Source organism: Hydra vulgaris, chromosome 12, assembly GCF_038396675.1.
Source record: "Hydra vulgaris chromosome 12, alternate assembly HydraT2T_AEP".
In the NCBI taxonomy this organism is placed as follows: domain Eukaryota; kingdom Metazoa; phylum Cnidaria; class Hydrozoa; order Anthoathecata; family Hydridae; genus Hydra; species Hydra vulgaris.
In genome coordinates, this window is record NC_088931.1 from 81,997,501 (window position 1) to 82,017,500 (window position 20,000).

The 20,000-nt window shown below is 29.1% G+C and overlaps 1 protein-coding gene across 2 annotated transcripts in view; it reads right to left on the minus strand.

Moving 5' to 3' along the window:
• LOC100213394 (antizyme inhibitor 2) overlaps nt 1-20,000 on the minus strand; it is a 102,172-nt gene that overhangs the window by 45,039 nt on the left and 37,133 nt on the right. For both annotated transcript variants that reach the window (XM_065814668.1, XM_065814669.1), the window contains exon 3: nt 8,017-8,179. In XM_065814668.1, coding sequence (XP_065670740.1) covers nt 8,017-8,179 — 163 coding nt within the window. The remainder of the gene's footprint in view (nt 1-8,016; nt 8,180-20,000) is intronic.

Consider the following 20,000-nt stretch of genomic DNA (forward strand, 5'->3'; position numbering starts at 1 on the left):
GTCATGGAGTTTAAGGTAAATTTAATGGAAAAATTCTTGGTTAATTAACTAGTAGTTTAGCATAAAAAAAATTAGAAGCAAATGTTAAAAACTATCAATTTTAATTTAACTATCAAACTTTTTAAAAACTATCAAACTAAATCGCATACCGCAAGATATTATGTCGGTTCCTACTTTATAAAATTTTTAGTTACAATAATAACATCACTTTTTCTTTTCTGCTAAAAACTACCAGTCACTGCTCAATAATGCAACCATCTTTGCACAACCAATTAAAACACAATCTAGCATGACTAGTCATTTTTTTCCTGCAACTGTCGGATGGTAGATCCCATGCTCAGTTCTTCCACTTTTTCTGTGGTTGGACTTTTTGTAGACAATCACAATGTACACCTTTGTTCATAAATTATGTACCCTTTTCTTCACAAAAAAGCCAAAGAATGGTCTTTTTTATGAACAAAGTTGTACATAACTTGATTAGCTTCAAGCTTTAAGTACTGACCTCACCAGGTAAATAACTAGGTAAATTACATTAGTCAAATAATAATAAACTTACGTGAAGACTTCATAACTATATATAACTAATAATGCTCGTTCATTGATTATTTTATTATAAAAAGACCATATCTCAACTTCAGGGTTTTAACTTCAACTTCAATTTTATAGAATACAGAAATTTCTTACTAAACAAAATTCAATGATAAGTAAAAATGCAATACACACACACATATATACATAAATGCATATACATATATATATATATATATATATATATATATATATATATATATATATATATATATATATATATATATATATATCATTGACGTGTTCAGACCTTATTTGCAGGTCGCGCATAACAGAGGCTATTGTCAGGGGTGAGTAGGTTCCTGCCACCCCATTACCCCCTAAAACAATTTAGGTTTTGGTTTAGGGATATGACTCCAAGTTTCTTAATAAGCTTTATCATTATTATCTAATGATGATTAAATCAGTTTTACTTTTTTTTATTAGGAATAAAAAACAATATTCCTTTTATTAGATAAATAATTAACTAGGCAATATGAATATGAATTTAGCATTTTAAACTATAATTTGTAATTTTTTATTTTTAATTTGTTACAAATTTAATATCTTTATAATTACAAATGGTCTTAATATATTATTATTTTAAACGTCGTTTTTGTTGGTATCATCACTTTAAACTCCTCGATAACTTCGTCATAATTAATATTTGTTGTCATCTGTTGTTCTATGAATAGAAGCATTAAAGCGTTAAGTCTTTTTCTGAGTCGTTGTGCTGCGGAGTTTTGTTTTTACAATCGTCATCTTAGAAAATGTTCGTATGAACAAGTTGTTACCAGAACGTTTGTATGAATCAATCAATGTTCAACAAGTTGTTACCGGAATAGTGGTAAAAAGTACTATGATTTTATAGAAGTGAAGAAAAATATAAGTTCTAATATTTGAATTTAGAAAATCAATTATTTATGAAGTGTTTTAGAAGTGGTTCCAGATGGTATATTAGGTATATTTTTAAGTAACATAATTTCAACTTAAACTTGCTCATTATCAATTCCAAATACATTATTCAAATACCATAAATCTTCTTGAGATGGTTTAAGTTTTAATATAATAATATAATAATAACAGCAAGTATAAGTTTTAATGTTTCCTGATTGAAACAATCATTCAAACCATTTAATAAGTCATCTGAAACAACATTCATACTCGTAGCTTTCATTTCTTCTTCTTTCGTACATAAAAGTGTTGGTTTTCCGAAGCTTAATCAATTTTGAAGAAATTGATTAAGCATCAGGATTTCGCAGACCATACCTGAGCATGACATAATTTCGCAGACCATACCTGAGCATGACATAATTTCGCAGACTATACCTGAGCATGACATAATTTCGCAGACCATACCTGTGCATGACATAATTTCGCAGGCCATGCCTGTTCATGACAGGCAAGACCTATAGACACGCCTATGATTACAATTAGAATTAGGGGAGACCGAGGCTAGTTGGCTCGGTTTTTACTCTATGAGCTCTGTAGCCCTAACAGTACATTTTTTTAAAAATATTAAAGTGTAGTCTTAAAGAGTATGGATTAGGGTATCTTATAAAATTTGCATTCATTTACAAAAAAAAATTTGTGGGGCCTATCCGGACCCTCAAAAAAAAAAAAAAAATTTGCGCCAACTTACCCCACCACAGAGTAAGCTGGCGTAAACTATAAAAATTATTATTAATGCACTATTAAGTGCAAAATTAATAGAAATTTTTTTTAAACTTATTTTTGCAACAATTTTATCCCAAAATTTAATATTACTTTTAGCTGGTACCAAATATTAGTCCGTATAAAAGCCAAACAGTAGCCCACCTTTTATCTGTGGAAAAAAAAACTAAAAAAATTTTTTTTTAATTTTTTTGTAAGAATAAATATTTTCAATATTGTTATAAGTTAAAAAAAATTAATTTTATAAAAATAAATATTTTTTTCCATAGTAAATGCTATGAGCCAACTTACCCCGTAAAAAATTTGTCAACTAACCCCGAAAGCTTTTTTTTTAATTAACAGTCTATAGATCCTGAAAAACGGCAGCTTTGAAAAAAAGTCTGACCGGATATAGTAAACCAGTTGTGACTGGAACTTTTGCAATAATTTTTTTTTCATACGATTAAATATTTTCTTTGTAAAGTAAAAAGGAAGCGATGTTCGCAGGGGAGATATTGAGATTTATGCGTTTTTTGTCCAAAAAACGCATAAATCTCAATATCTCCCCTGCGCATGCGCGAATCCTGACAGTACTACAGTGAATGATGAAATGGTCAATAAGAAAGTTTCTGAGTAATTTTTGTCACTTTCTGATGAAAGGTTCTAAAGATAAACGCAGTTCGTCAACTTACCCCTGCGGCCAACTAGCCCCGGTCTCCCCTACGGTATCGTCAGTTCTAATGACTCCATGAAAACAAAATTTTAAAAGTTTTGAGAGTATAACGTAACGTAAACCAAACTGGATCAATCTTCGGTATCAAATGAGGAAATAAGGAACTTAGTTTTGCGCGAACACTTCGAGATTATTTCACTTCTTGTATTAAGTAGGTTATCTCCTTTATAAATCAAAATTTGAAACTTTTCGTTCAAACAGAGGTTGCAAACTCTTGCTGGGTTGTATGGCTTGCATTGTTTAACAAGTTTTCATCTGACAAAAGGTGTAAAGTTTTTTCTTTTAAGTTCCATACTTCTTTTGATAACTCTGTATCATACTTATATCTAATTGCATTAAAAGACTTTAAGTGGTTTGCATACCGAACTCTAAAAGATGTTTCGCTGAGTCCAAAATACACTTTTTCTTTACATTCTAGATTGTTTGAATAGATGATGGCCTGATAAACAATGTTGTTTGAAAGACTATGGTTGTTGATTGGACATTTAGATTTGTCAATGCAGTTGCATTTCATTTCATTAGTTTTTGCCTCCTTATGTAAAATGCTTTTATTGTGAGAGATGATTATGGATTTTATGTTTGGCATGAAGGAATAACTTATTTTGACTGCGTTTCTATTAAATATTTTACGAAGTCTGTGGCTAACTGAAAAGTGGAGGTTAATGAGGTTCAAAAAACAATTACCTACTTTTGTTACAACATTTGCACTGAAAGGAAGATTATATCAAATTATCTTGCGTTTATGGTTGCCGTTTGTTGATTTTATACTTTCTTTAAAAATCAATTCACTTGACGATGCTGCTGATAATCTGAATTCAATAGTCTTAAGAATACTTTTTATTACACTTGGCGGATGATTAGAACTAATATGTATATAATTCAGTATTAAAAAAACCATCGTTAAGGTTTAGCGTTGAATCAAGATGGTTTACTATTTTCAAATTAATAGAGAAATGAAGATTTTTTTTTTTTTAAATTAAATAAAATTTTTCTTTGTCCTCTCCAGTTCTTGACCACTTATATGTATATATGTATATGTATATATATATATATAAATATACATGTATATATTTATGCGTGTGACTAAAAATTATATATATATAATATATATATATATATATACATATATATATATATATATATATATATATATATATATATATATATATATATATATATATATATATATACATATATATATATATATATATATATATATATATATATATATATATATATATATATATATATATATATATATATATATATATATATATATATATTAGGGCTGTCCAAAAAAAAATTTTTTTCAGATTTGATTGCATAGTTGTTTATTTTGTGCCATTTAACATAGTAATTAACTGTGCAAAAAATCTTTCCAATCAGATAATGTTTAGGGGGTGCTCAATGACCATAAAGTTTTACGAAAAATGTGAAAAACATGGAAAAAGTAACAAAGTTCCACAAATTTCTAAAACCCAGTTAATTAGATTTTTCAGATTTGATCAGTTTTAATTATCTCTAAATATTAAATTCTGAATACAAATTACAATCCACATCCACTTTAGACTGGTTTATTAGCAGAGAAATTAATGAAATAAAATACTGCAATACGACTAAAGTTCTGCGGTTTTTGTTATATCAGAATTTTTCCAAAATAAAACACTAGGATTTTTGACTCTTTATCATTGATTAAAATACGAATTATAAACAAAAAACATATGAGCAATTAACATTTAATTATCGTAATGTTATAGTTCGTGCAATGTTAATGCTAGCGAGGACTATAACTCTTCAGAGTACACTTTCTGGCATCTGGCACTCGCTTTCTGTGATCCTCAACCACCTGAATTAACCTCTGCATTTCAGATTCATTCCTTGTAATCGATTCATTAAACATCGACACTAAAGCCACAGATCGTTCGGCAGCATCATTTACTACTTTCAATGAATATACTAAATTTTTTCCTTCTTGGTATTCTGGGGAATCATTCCAGGTAGCTGGATCGTTGTTGAACAGAAAATCAATATCGACCTTCATTGACCGCAACGCACTTGCTGAAACTGATGTCACTAGCATGTCCAGAGATTTCTTCTCTAGACTTTCAATGTTCTTTAATTTGATCAACCTTTCAGACCAGTTCTCACCGTGAAATTTCATGTTGGAAATCATTTTTCGCTTCTCTTCCGTTTGAAGTTTGTTTGAAAACAAAGCTAGTGGGACCAATTCTGGTGAAAGGTACCACAAATGGTTTTGAAAGTTCTTGAGTGCTGCTTCCGAAATTGTTTTATTCACAACTGCAAACTGCTTAAGTTGCTGAAACAGAAACAAGTCATTAACTGGAGCATCGCTGGCATTTGTGCATGATATCCAAGATTTTACATAAACCAGACTAGCAAATAAGCAAAATTCACAGAGATTTTTTTCCTCTTTTGTGGTCAACTTGAACTCTTCACGAAATAAATAAATCTTAAAACAATAAATAACCTTGGCCATCCAGCGAGCCATGTGATAAGCACCAGGGATCTTGAAATGATAATTTTTCTCTTCTTGATCAGGCAGTTTTCCAAGTATTAACAGACAGAGATCCATGATTTCTTTGCAGTCATCCCTTGGCATTTTAACATGCAGGTTTTCTTTGAGGAATGCAATCACTTCATTTTGTAGTTCTTGCACCAGGGGTATTTTCATTCGAATGTCATCCAGAGGTTTAAAATTTCCTTGATTAACTTTGGCCCAATATTGCTGAAATCTCTGGAAAAGAGGTATGTTGGGACCAGATGATGGTCCAAATAGTGATCCAAACACTCCTGCTACTATGATCTCATGAACATGGTGTCTGCAAGCGAAATATAACAAATTTCTACCTATATGTTTCTCTAGAACTACACATGCACCATTTTTGGAGCCAGTGTTAGAGGCTGTAGTATCAAAACTCATTCCAATAACATCACCAATTATGTCACAGAAATTAAGCAGATGAATAACTGCTTTTGCTTGGGCTTCTCCAGTTCCAGCTGATAGTTTTGCTATTCCAAGTATTTTGTCAACATTGTGACCTGTCACACCTACAGATAGCCGGTCAACATTTGCTTTAGGGACTGCAAAATTTGTACGATCTATCATCAGTTTGCCATCCCAGTGGACGATTAATGGTGGTTTGTCCAAATCGCAGAATTCAGTTCGAACAGTGGCTTCAATATTTGATCGATGATAGGTTCATTTTCTACGGACTGTAGAACGTGACAATGATCCATCATCGAGGTTCTGTCCACCAGCCCTTGCAATTGCTGCTGCTAGTATAGTAAATTTTGTGTCAGATAGATTAATTCTGTCTAATGTTGATGAAACATCAGGCGAGTCAAGAATTGTATCTAAGATACATTGTCGTTTTGGAGTACTTGCTAAACTTGATTCAGCTGACCCTGAAGAACTTGCTTTACTGACTTGTTGTCTGTAATAAACAGGGATTTCTATCTCAAAATCTCTATCAACCATTTTGTCATTATCAACAGCATCGTTATCGTTGTCATCACTATAACTTTCGTCATGTAAAGGTTCAATAACAGGAACTATTGCACTCGCACCAGATTGTCTTTGCTCTTCTTTTAGCTTTCGTTCTCTCTCTGCTTGTTTCCTTGCTTCATTTCTTTCTTCTAATTTTGAAAGTTCTTTGTCCTCTCCAAACATCACCATTTTTCTCTGACATCTCTGATCCAATAAAAATTCTTTATCTTCTTCAATTCTGATCATGGTTTCAGCATCCTTGTGGGCAATGTCAAAAAGTAGGCCAATGGTGTCTGTAAATGATTTCTCTCTCGATTTCTGAGAATCTGGCAATCTGGATTTTTTTTTTTTTATTAATTTAAATTCCTGGACTAAAGTTTTCGACTTTAAGACTACATTCGGATGAAATGCTGTCGGAATAAGGGCTTTATTCCAAATAATAATCAGTTCATCAACAGTTGTTTTAAGACTTTCAGGCACTGACTTTTTGGTTGAATTAAGATGATAAAAAAATGTTTTTAAAACATCAGATGTTAAGGGAAGAACTTTATCTGGAAGATTTGGCTCTGGTTGTCCAATTAAAAAGATTTTGGTTTGAAGTCGTGTAGAGATAGCAACACGAGATGATGCTGCCATTTCAATGATAACTGAAATATTATGAGAAAATCAAAACTCAATACCATATTATACAAACTTATCATTCAGTTGTTGGTTTATGCAGCTGCAGCAATATATTATAATAATTATTACTAAAGAAATTAAATAAATATTTTCAAATTAGAAATTATTATTATCTGCACTTAATAACAAACAATACACTACCAGACTACCATGCTAGTTTTCTGTAATAGGTTACTAAGGTTAGGTACTATCAAAATATTAATACATTTGTTGTCAAACAGAAATTCCAAATAAAAATAATATTTATACTTGTAAACCTTTTTATTCTGTTTGAACAAATTCTAAATTGAGTTAAATAATAGTATTAAAATTATGAATACACATTTTAACAAAATGATATAAACACAGTTGTTTTAAACACTAGCAGACATTTTTTAGTCTGGTGCCCTGATGACAGTTAATCTGCTGCACTTTAATTAATCTATATAGCACGCAATCAGACAATATTTCAGTGGAAAAAATCTAACTAACCAGGTTCTAGAAATTTTTGGAACTTTGGAACTTTTTGCACGTTTTTGACGTTTTTCGTAAAACTTTATGATCATTGAGCACCCCCTAAACATTATCTGATTGGAAAGATTTTTTGCACAGTCAATTACTATGTCAAATGGCACAAAATAAACAACTATGCATTCAAATCCGAGAAAAAATTTTTTTTCCTGTGTTCACATAAACAGCCCTAATATATATATATATATATATATATATATATATATATATATATATATATATATATATATATATATATATATATATATATATATATATATATATATATATATATATATATATATATATATATATATATATATATATATATATATATATATATATATATATATATATATATATATATACATATATTATAACTTACTTGATATAAGATGCTTGCTTACATGGGTTAGCAAACATAATTCTATCAGGGTCAACACCCAAATCAAGAACAGCTTTGATTTCACATTTACTTGCGCAGTCAAAATTTACTTCAAGATGAGCCAATAATGCAATAACTACAGGATCTGGATTACATTTGATAGCTAGAAATAAAACTTAGCATTTAATTTAATATACTATTAAATATATCACAAAAACTTAATTATGAAGCCATGGAGACCACAGGAAAAGCTAAAAAAAGTAGAATTATATAGATGTATGCTTACAAAATATCAAGGTTTTTAATGCAAACTTGGCTATAAATAGTTTTTTTTACATCATCAGTCATAAAGAGCAATAATGAGTTTACATCAACAGATAAAAACTGTGTTTGGACTCAAGTACACAGGTGGCTGTAAATTGTGCCACAAATATACCTCAGTTTTTAATAATTGATATAACTTACAATTTGCACTTAAACTTCAAGATCTTTATTTTCGCAGCGCAGTGTAAGAACTTTTCTATTTCAAAATAGAAATGGCACAATTAGAAGCCACTATCTAGATCAGTCATTCAATAAAGAGCTTCAAATTTTGCATAAATTTTTAGCTCTATGAAAAACTGTAGATAGCCTACACCTGATGATCAGTGAACAGTTAATGACCTTAATAGATGCTCAATACTTACAGACTCTTCACATCTGTTGTTTCACATCTGTTGTTTCACATCTGTTGTTTCACATCTGTTGTTTCACATCTGTTGTTTCACATCTGTTGTTTCACATCTGTTGTTTCACATCTGTTGTTTGGCAAAATAACTAATAAACTGGTAGTTAATAACTTTTTAAATTTTTGAAGATTCTGAAGGCCAGTTTAGATACCTGCAATTTGTACAAATCCTGTGGAATATTGACTGAAATATAACTTTCACCAGTAAATGAAATTTGTCCTACCAACATCTTTGTGACTCAAGTAAGTCAAGAGACTACAGTGAGGGATATTGAAGCTGAAAATACTGAAATAATTCCTGGATATTATGAAAGCTAAGAAGCTTAAGACTCATATTGCCACAAATTTTTTTTTCATTCTCAGATATATTCAAAACTCTTTGTTCATTAATTTAACTTTGAAAATCTGTTAGCTGCTGTTTATTTTTAGAACACAACGATAAATGGCATTCGGCCAAATTTTCAGAGTTTTTAAAAGCAAAAATGGAGAAAAATAAAAACTCATCAACTAATGCATTATGTCTAAATATTGTAATCAACTATTGTAAATCATTAGAAAATTCATTCAGGTTGTCTACTTAAAACTTAATAAAATTCCAGCACTTATTACTCCATTTAGATACGTTTTTAAACATAAAATTATGTAATCCAAATACTAAATACTAGATTTTTGTACTACATCTTTATACAAAAAATCTTTAATAAATTAAAAAAATTTAAAAAAATCTTTTATAAATTAAAAAAGCACTGTGAATACCATACTCAACACCATTGAAAACTATATATTTGGAAGAAAATGACAAAAATCAAGAAATTTCGTAACTTTTTTTAAATATAAGAATTTTCAGAATTACAAAAACAAATTAAAGTTAATGAAACTCGGAAGAGTCTTTCATAAAAATGACTGAAGTACAAATAATTACAGGTTTTCATATAAACATTTAATACAGATGAGCAATTAACTTAAAAAGAGCTAAATTAAAAAAAAATATTTATGACAATGAACAAATAACTATTTAAAATAAAAAACTACCTATAGGGTTACCAAGTATCTATTTATTATATCAAAAAAACTCTTATGGAAGACACAATTCATACTTCGCAATTTATTAATAATAATATTTATTAACTTTTACAAATTATTTTTTATTCTAGTTAAGAGTAATAAATTGCAATATTTATCAATAAATCAAAAAATTAGAAAAGAAGGAGAAACAATTAAAATAATAATATCAATAAGATAGACTGAAATAAAATTAGACAAAAAATTTGCTTAACAATTTTTTATTTTTTTTCAAGTTCTTCAACTTGTTTTTTATAAACAAAAATTTTTTTTTTTTAATCCATCATTAAATTAGATTTTTTTGCAATCTTGACTTTTTGGTCTAATTTTTCGGTGTCAGCTGTGATTTACATTGCTTTTTGTTCTCGCTCTGTTTCTCTTTCTTCGTTTTAGCGTTATCCAATTCACTTATATACTTTTGACATGCTGATAAAAAAGCTTTGAACAATGGTGCTGTGATTTGAACTGTATGCAGTTTAAATCATTGGCAATTAGATGAATTACGTTTTTCCGGGAGATAATACTTGAAGGTATCATGTCCGTTTTAACAGAAGAGTTTTTTATGCTAAAACCATGCTCTACAGAAGTCTGGCCAAGGCTAAGTGTTAAAACTAGTTTAATGACCAAAAAAGGTTCGAAATAATTGCAGACTCTAGCACGTTGGAAATAAAAATCATCAAGTCAATCATTTGAATAAATAAACTTAAAATATTCTTGCTTTAAGGCTTTGACTTCATTATCCATAAAATATTTAAACTTAGATAACACTAAATTACATTATTGTGATTATAAAACCCTTAAGTTAACCACGAAAAGTTTTCAAATGATAAATCAATTTTTCCTTATGTTCTTCTGGTATCGTAGTTTTTATCTCCATCAAGATATTTGGGTCATAGATACTAGATGCTCTTATCAATAAATAATTCAATAAAAGTTTTTAACAAATGTTTTTCACCATCGAAACAAGAAATTCAATAGCTTCCATAAAGAACTCTTTGCTTTGAGAAAATGTTATCAAATTATCCTTTTTTTAGATTATGTTCTTCTTCAGAAGCAACAAATTCTTCATTAAGCTTTTTATCACGTAACAGATTATTATTAAAAGAAAGATGTAGATCTTTCAATATTTTCCAGCTTCTGGATTTTTCAAGGTCATCTGGCTTTGCAATAACTTCAAGCAACTATATTATTATTTCCTTTACATCAAAGTATAAAAATGGAACCACTGTATTGTCTGTCTCGTATTTGTTTAAAAAATATTTAACTATAATTTTAGAATAAGCAAAAAAATGTAAATTGGGAAGCATTAAGTGATCTTGAATTTTTCAGTGTTTCATAGCTTTTACATTTTGACTGTTTAGATTAGGGTGAGGCATTCCAGAAAAAAAAAAAATTTCAAACTTTTTCACACTTCGATCAACTGGGTAACCACCTTTTTGTTTTCAACCCATCTAAAATATAAATTAAATACCATTTAGAAACATTTTGAATCATATCTAGTCATACTGGTTCTCTTGTTAATACTTTTGTACCAGTCAGCAAGTCAATACTTTACCAAGAACATTGTCTGTCTTACTATAATTGCCAGTAACTAAATATCATGTAAAAACTTGATTGTCCAAAACATGTTTTAAACGCTAGTACAGTACACGTTACTTTATTGAGCAGAAGATAAAAGGGAAGACAAAAGAACCCGTAACAGATTTATAGTCTTCTTTCCTTGCAGGACAATCATAAAATAATATTATCTTAAAATAAAATGAGCAGCATTTAAAACGTTTTTCAGATTCTATTCTGTGACAGCCTTTCTTCTGTAACAGCCTCTCTTCTGTGACAGCCTCTCCAGTTTTTAAATTAACATGGGTAATATGCAAACTGCAATTTTCAATGTTAATAAGTAAATGTAAAATAGTTTTAGTCAAGCTACTTTAGTACTGAATTTATCGAAAATTTTTAGACTGACATTTAGACCATCCATTGATATTTTGTATAGCTTTGTTATTTCCAAGTTTTTAACAATATCACTGAAATGAGTCATTAAGTCTTTCACGGAACTTTTGCATTTATGAACTAAGCAAGAAACAATCTCGAGCAAACGATATTCAATAATTTGTCATTATGTAGATAAAGTTACACTATATTAATACATATAATACATAATATTTACTATGCATTATTTTTATTTTATTGTTGTCAAGTTTGTCAAGTTTGGGGTCAAGTTGGATACTATCACATGAACAAGTTGCTATCGTCTCAGCCTCAATCCATTAGATAAATAAGCTTCCAGCCAATTAAATCAGATACATACGAGTCCTTCAAAAAACCTTTCATTCCAACATTTTTAACGCTAGTAAAATATGCTAATCTTCTTTTTGCTTCTTAAATAAAAACTTAAAATCTTCCATCCAGATCCAGGGTGGAAGAAGGGGGCAAGCATCCCCCTCCCTCCCCACCAGAATCTGAAAATCCAAAAATACCTCAGAAATGGAGGACTTTTTTCTTTCTTTTTTAATTTTTTTATTTATAAGTTTGCTGTTTAAAATAATTACAACTCTCGTATTGGTAAAATATACACATGGCGGGGGCAAGAAAAAGACCAATATAGCCTTATTGTCAAGCTCCCAATAATCCGTAAATAATATAGCCATCAAATCTTGTTATTAAAAATGTTGTCAAATATAAAAAGAAAAAAAGAAAAAAAAAAATTTTTTTTTTTAAAAGTAAAGATAATAAATTCTAAAATTTATTTTCAAATATAATTGAACACAAAGCAAAAATAAAAAATAAACAAACAAACAAAAAAAAGATATTCAAAACTATAGAAAAAGTTTTTAATTATTGCGATTAAGAATTCCTTATTAGGAATTCTTAATCGCAATAGGAATTATAATGAAAAGAATTTAAAATTTTAAGGAAAATTTTTTAAGTTTTTCATAATAGAAAAAAAAAAAAAAAAAAAAAAATTTTTTAGGGAACTAAATTTTTAAACCTTTGCAAATAAAATACCATACATTATTTTAAAGGCCAACAAATAATTATAGCTCTATAATTGAGCTATATTTATTTGTAATAAAAAAAGTTTATTTGTAATGATAAAAGAATAGAAATTCTTTTATATAGGAAACGCAAAAGTGATACAAAATTCAAAAATGTTCGAACATACCCTCCCCCCACCTCCCCCACCACCACCACCAAAAATTTCTGGATCCGTCACTGATCATCAAACTTTTTGTTATGTTTATTTTTTTTCTGTTTTTTATTATTATAACATGCAAATTATGACTTTTACATGTTTATTTTTAGTGTATGTTCTATGTGCTTTAATCTATGTATTTACGGTCCATGTGTTTCAATGTATGCCTTTGCTTATTAGTACTTATATTATATTCAAAAATTGGTGTCGCTCCTTTGATCGGTTTTCTGACACCATCCTTATAAGTGACACCATCCTTTTAATCATTAACGTATTATTATAAATAATTTTAAGCTTATAACTACCATTATAATATTTATTACTATTATTTCTATTAATCTATTTCATGGTAATTATTGGAAACATACTTATTATTTCTATTACTACAACTTGTATTAAATTTTTTATATTATTATTATATATTATTGTTATTATTTCTATTATTATTGTTGTTATTATTATTTTTATTATTATTAAAACTATTGTAAAATTGATTTACGAAAAAGAAATAACTTGTTCCACAACAATTAACAACAAGTGTTGTTGTTGTTGGCAATAATAATGTGTCTAAAAGCTAGCAATCTTTTATTAATAAATTTATTAAAACTTTAAAATAATTGCTTTTATTAAGATTTATTTTGAAAAAGTTTTATAATAGCACAATATTTTACGCCTGATAATGATCTATTCTTTTCAGACCTAATTACTACTCTATTCAGATCTAAATACAACGAAAAAATATGGAAAATATTTGGGTAACATTATTTAGGTTTTATATGGAATGACTTCTAAAAAAAATTTAATCGAGTTATTTTGATTTTTTAATTTCCCATAAGAAAAGTTCAAATTACCCAAAAAAATTTGCTAAAAGAGGACGAAAAATGATTTGGCTTGCTAAAGTTCGAGTTAATGGGTATTCAACTTAACGGGAATCAATTGTACTATTTTATAGATAAAAAAATTCAGCTTTTATATTTCGTCCTATAATCTGCGGATATCGGCATGTTCTCTAATGATGACTTTTACAAGTAAAACGATGTATCTGATGTTATGCGGCGAAAACATTATATGTATTATATTCTAAATGGCTATGTAACAGTCAGCTCTCCGTAAGATTAATGTTTCAAATTTGATTTAATATTAATACGTCTTAAAATACCTATCTATAAGTATTTGTAAATGTAGTTCATATTTTTAAATAGTTAAAACATGAAAAATATTGATATTTATTCATATATAATACAAGAAAACTTGAAGTTAGCTAATTTTTAATACAGTTCTAAATGGCACAAACTTAACTGTAACTTGCCTGGCTTCATCAAGCATCTTGCCTGGCTTCATCAAGCATCTTGCCTTGCTTCATCAAGCATCTGGCCTGGCTTCATCAAGCATCTTGCCTGGCTTCATCAAGCATCTTGCCTGGCTTCATCAAGCATCTTGCCTGGCTTCATCAAGCATCTTGCCTGGCTTCATCAAGCATCTTGCCTGGCTTCATCAAGCATCTTGCCTAGCATCATCAAGCATCTTGCCTGGCTTCATCAAGCATCTTGCCTGGCTTCATCAAGCATCTTGCCTGGCTTCATCAAGCATCTTGCCTGGCTTTATCAAGCATCTTGCCTGGCTTCATCAAGCATCTTGCCTGGCTTCATCAAGCATCTTGCCTGGCTTCATCAAGCATCTTTGACAAAGGTGGCATATATGCAAAAGCACTAAAATTCGTTTCGAAGTTTCGAAATTCGAAATTCTCTTTATATTATATATGAATAAATATCAATATTTTACATATTTTTAAAGTTCACCTGGGGTCTGCAGATACTACGGCCGGATTAGAGCAGAGTTATTTTTATCAATGAAAGCAGTTTTAAAAAATATATTTATTATTAACAACAAATTGAATCAATATCGTTTTATTTTGTAGTCATTGATTGTTATTCTAGAATAACAAATAATGGCTGCAAAATGAACTATGGTTTGTATCATGTTGTAGTTTGCGTTAAGATCGTAAAGAAAAAGAAGTTTAAGCTATTTAAAAATGATCAGAATGAGTTTTGGTTTGAAAAATATTTTTAAATCAAAGCTTCTATATTATATACACAAAAGCGTTTAAACTTTAGGGTTTTTTTTATATGGATAATGTAGTAGTTTCATAAAATATAAAATAAACCTTGGAACTACATAAAAACACCTAAAACTAGAAATTGGGTATGTGTTTAATTTTTAAATGCATAAAATAATTTTTAATCAGACTGTCACATAATTATTAGTCTAGTTTATAACTTTGATGTTTTAAAAAACGTAAACTAGTTAATATGCCAAATAAACCGCCAGGCATTTCCGGTGTCGCTATCAACCAAATAAAAAATTCATAGTACCACATTTGTAGTATAAAAATAGTCAGTGTGGTAATTAAGAGAGTAATCTGATAAAGTTATTACTTTTGTCCAGTTTATATATAGTATAGTTAAAAAATATTTGGTTGCTAACTAATTTAGATATCCATAGTAACCAATAACTATTAAACAGTGCAAAAATGGTCTTTAAATCTTTTTTATATGACAGTGTGCAGCGACCATTATAGTATTTATAAAAAAAAGGAAAAGATGCAGCATTACGACAATGCAGGGATGAAAATTTTCCGAAATTTTTAATTCGTGAAATTATCCGGAATTTATTAAATTGACCATTTAATAGACATTGATATATTTTTTATAGATGTTACTGAAAACTGCAAAATTGTATATAAAAAGACTTGATTGAATATTTACAGTATTTTACAACTTTTTCTTGATTTAACGACGTTATTGATTAATGAAAGGCAAAAAGTAAAGAAACATATTTGCTAAACTTGAACTTTGAAATTTAGAAATATAGTTAAATAAAAATAAAAAAATTTATCATCACTTTTGACTTTATAAATCAATAAATTAAAAAATCATTCTATACTTTAAAATGATTTAAATGTCTACTCTATTTTTCAACTAATACTGTTAAGTGGGCGATTTGTGTGTGTGTGTGTGTTTTATAAGCATCATACCAAGCAATTTATATATAACTAATTTACTGAACATTGAGATCAAATGAGTTTTCTAATGTTTTTAGATAAATTTTTATAATTTAACACAGCGCATTTAAAACATGACATTTAACATATAACATTTATAACGTGTTTAAAAAAAATGTTTTAAATGCAATCTTTATACATAAAAATCTTTCTATCTCTTTTAAAATTTTAAATGCAATATATACACATAAAAAATATTTGTTTCATTAAAACACTCTACAAAAATAAAACACAATAAAATTTAATATTTAAAAAAGTTTTTATTCTTTGTATTTTGTAAATATTTTACATTGTACTTTAGAGAAGTAAAAGCTAGAAGTATATATACAAGCTCTAAAGGCTAACTCCGAAAACATCTACTTTTCTCTCTAAACTCCGAAAACATCTACTTTTCTCTCTAAACTCCGAAAACATCTACTTTTCGTTCTTCAACAACAGTAATATACGCAAAAGTATAATATAACAACTTCAACGTTTTATTGCTCATTTAAAAAAAGTTGTTGATGAAACGGACATTTTTGAAACAAAGTAATGAATTTTATAAAAATTTTATAAGTTTATTGCGTTAAAAATTTTTTCAAAAACTTCCAGAAATTTTGAGCAGAATTTCCCTGAAAAGAATTCCCAGAATTTCCGGAAATTCTTCGAAAAATTTGCAAAATTGGAAATTTTTGACCCTACGACGATGTGATAATGATTAAGCGTTGGCTGCGAGAGCAGGTCCGACTATGCTTACAATGAGTTTTCGCATCTTGTCTAAAACAGAAAGTAAATCTTTTAAAGATCTGCTCCAGATATGGCAACATTATTCCATAAAAGGACGGATAAGAGATTTATAAAGTAGAATACGCATTAAAAAACTGACAAGCACGAGAAAGAGATGCTACCTTAGCAGATGTTAATTTTACAATGGATTTGATATATGCTTTCCGAGAAAGATTTGAATTAAGAGTTAATCTTAGAAGACGAAGGGTAAATGACTCATCGAGTACACTACTGTAAACAAATATAGGAAGAACTAAATTAATGTGAAAATGATTAGCTGAAAAAAATTAAGTTTTATCTGAGCTAAAGCTCACCAGCAACTAAGAGCCCCATGCTGTAGCAGAAGTAAAATCCTTTTCAAGCTCAAATACCCCCTCCAAGCAACCAGCGAGTGTTGACTTATTTTCAAGACAAGAATAAATAGTAGTATCATCAGCAAACAATGTCACCTCGGATGTTAGAATTTCTGGGAGTTAATGTAAATTAGAAAAAGTATAAGCTCAAGAATAAAACCTTGAGGAACTTCTGAAGTTACAGGAAATGAAGAAGAGTGCTGTCTATTGTGGACAACTTTCATACAACAATTTGTAACAAAGAATTCAATAATTTTAAAGTTATTACCTGTTACACCGTAAGAAGAGAGCTTATGGAGAAGACCAACATACCGAACTTTATCAAAGGCTTTGAAAATGTGAAGAGCAATAGCCCTAACTTTCTACATCTATCTAATGCACAATCAAACGTGTTTGTTAATAAAAGACTCAAAAACCTTGCTTATGATAGTAAAAAGACTAATGAGACGGTAGTTAGACAAGTCAGATTGCTCTCTAGAATATTTGAAAACAGGGATAACAGACGCCGCTTTCCAGCAGACTGGAAAAAGAGACTCTGATAAACACTTGCTAAATAGTTTTGAAAGTAAAGACGGAGAACGCTTTTGCAAAACTATAACAGGTATGTTGTTCTGATCGCAAACTGTAAACGAGTCTTCGCAGATCACTTAGAAAATCACTTTAAATACAGACACTGGAATGATAAGAATGTCAACCAATGGATTGAATGCGATTTCTAGACCCAAGAGATGAGATTGATGAAAAGTTTTTAATAAACAGTTCAGCTTTGTCTTTAGGTCAGATAACAAAATCTGAACAATGCAAGAGAGATGGAATAACAGATTTGCCCATATTACAGACACTGTTAAAGATTCTCCAGAAGTCTCAGGCGCCTAATTGTTTATATGAAATACGAGATTTCGTGACCTGAGACTAGCATGTTTTAGCTTTAGAAAAACCTTTTTACAGTGGTTTCTAGCACTAGTAAACTGAAGTCTGTTTTCTGGAGAACTATTTTGGTTAAATATATGGAAGTAACAGCTGCAATTGAAAATTGCAGCAGCACATTGTGAAAAAAACCATGGAGAAGAATGAGGCTTTAATTAGAATTGTTGAGAAGCAATTAAAGATTCCATTCTAGCCTAAATCCAAAAAGTTATATAAAAAGAACATTTTTCAGTATGAAGACGTAAGATTTCTACCCGAGGACCATCACGAAGAAAATCACAGAAAGAGTCCCAGTCAGCTTTAAGTTAATTGTAGGAGGTAGGATGATATGGGGATTCTGATGATAAAGTAAAATAAAATAATAGTTTGAGAGAGATCAAAGTGTGGTCAGAAACACTATTAAGTGAATGTGCAGAGTCTGAACACTGACTAGGATTAAAAACAAAACATAAATCAAATAGAGTAGCCAAATAATTTGGATATCTAGAAAATGACTTGGAAAGTTGACAATTTGTGTTAAAGATTGAGAAAGGCAAAAGTTGTGGGTCCTAACACCTGCAGAGTAACTGACACTAGAACTAAGCCGTTAAGTGTAATGAGATTTAAAGTCATTAAAAACAACGATATTGGTTGAAGTATTAAGAGAAAAGACTAGGTCAGTTTGACTAGAAATAACATCAAAAATAGTGTAGTCTTGAGATGAAAGAATAGCAATATAAAATACAATCATTATATTATTATTTGGAATGTTGGTTGATGTCTATGCAGGACAATCTGATGAGGACATTAAATCTGTATGTGGTTTTTAAGTTAGAGTAATGTGCTAATGTCTTTTTACTGAAGTTTTTGTTTTTTAACATTACAGTACAAGTGTGTACTACAGAAGCAAGTTTATACTAAACTCGTTAATTCAACATCATGCTGTTGTAGCTGTTAAACTTTCTTGGATCCCTAACATTTTTACATATATCAGTGATTGTCACAATCCAAAATTCTGAACTGACCATGTATTTACTACTCAAAACCTAATATTAACTAAATCTATCATTTCAGTATTACCAGCAGTAATACGAAAAAAAGTAATGATATATGTAAGTAATGATAATGACATGTATCAAGTGACTAGCCTAAGTTCTTGCAATATGATGTCAATAACTTTGTGAAATATCTAAATTATTTGTTGAACTCTATAACTTTGATATGTTGTACTAATAAATGTCCCATAGCTGAGCATAAAGCAGATATTCATACTTATTTTAAATCTATAAGTTCATTTTTTTTTTTTGTAATGAGTTGAAGCTTGCATTGAGATACTGTAGAAACATTAAAAGATTGTTTTTTTTAAAGTTAAAAGAAGTTTTAAAAAATCAAAGCAAAATCATTTCTAATAGAATAACTGCTGTATGGAATTGTCTTCCTCTATCTATCGTGCTATTTACATCAGTGAAAGTATTCAAAAAACGATTAAACGAATATATTAAAAGCGAACATAATGTCACCGGCTGGCGTAGAGTGTGTTTATTACACACTCTAGTTTAACATTATAAGCATTGAAATTTTTGTTATAAATTATTCTAGTTGTTATTTTGTTAAATTTCAGCAAAAACATAATATAAAATTCTTCGCTTTTAATATTAACCGCATGTTATAAATTACTTTGACAATAACTGTAACTAGGATCAAAACCCGCAAAAAGAGCTAATTATGTTATTACAGCTAAAGCTCTTAAATATGCGGTGAACTAACTGTTTGTGTTCTTAGTACGGTTATTTAAAATGTGTAAAGCCATTTCTATTTGCTTTTGGAAAACAATGGTACCATATTGAAAAATAAATCTGTGGATAATTTTGACAAGTCATTACGTGCAATTGCCCTATATGATAACATTTTTTACTC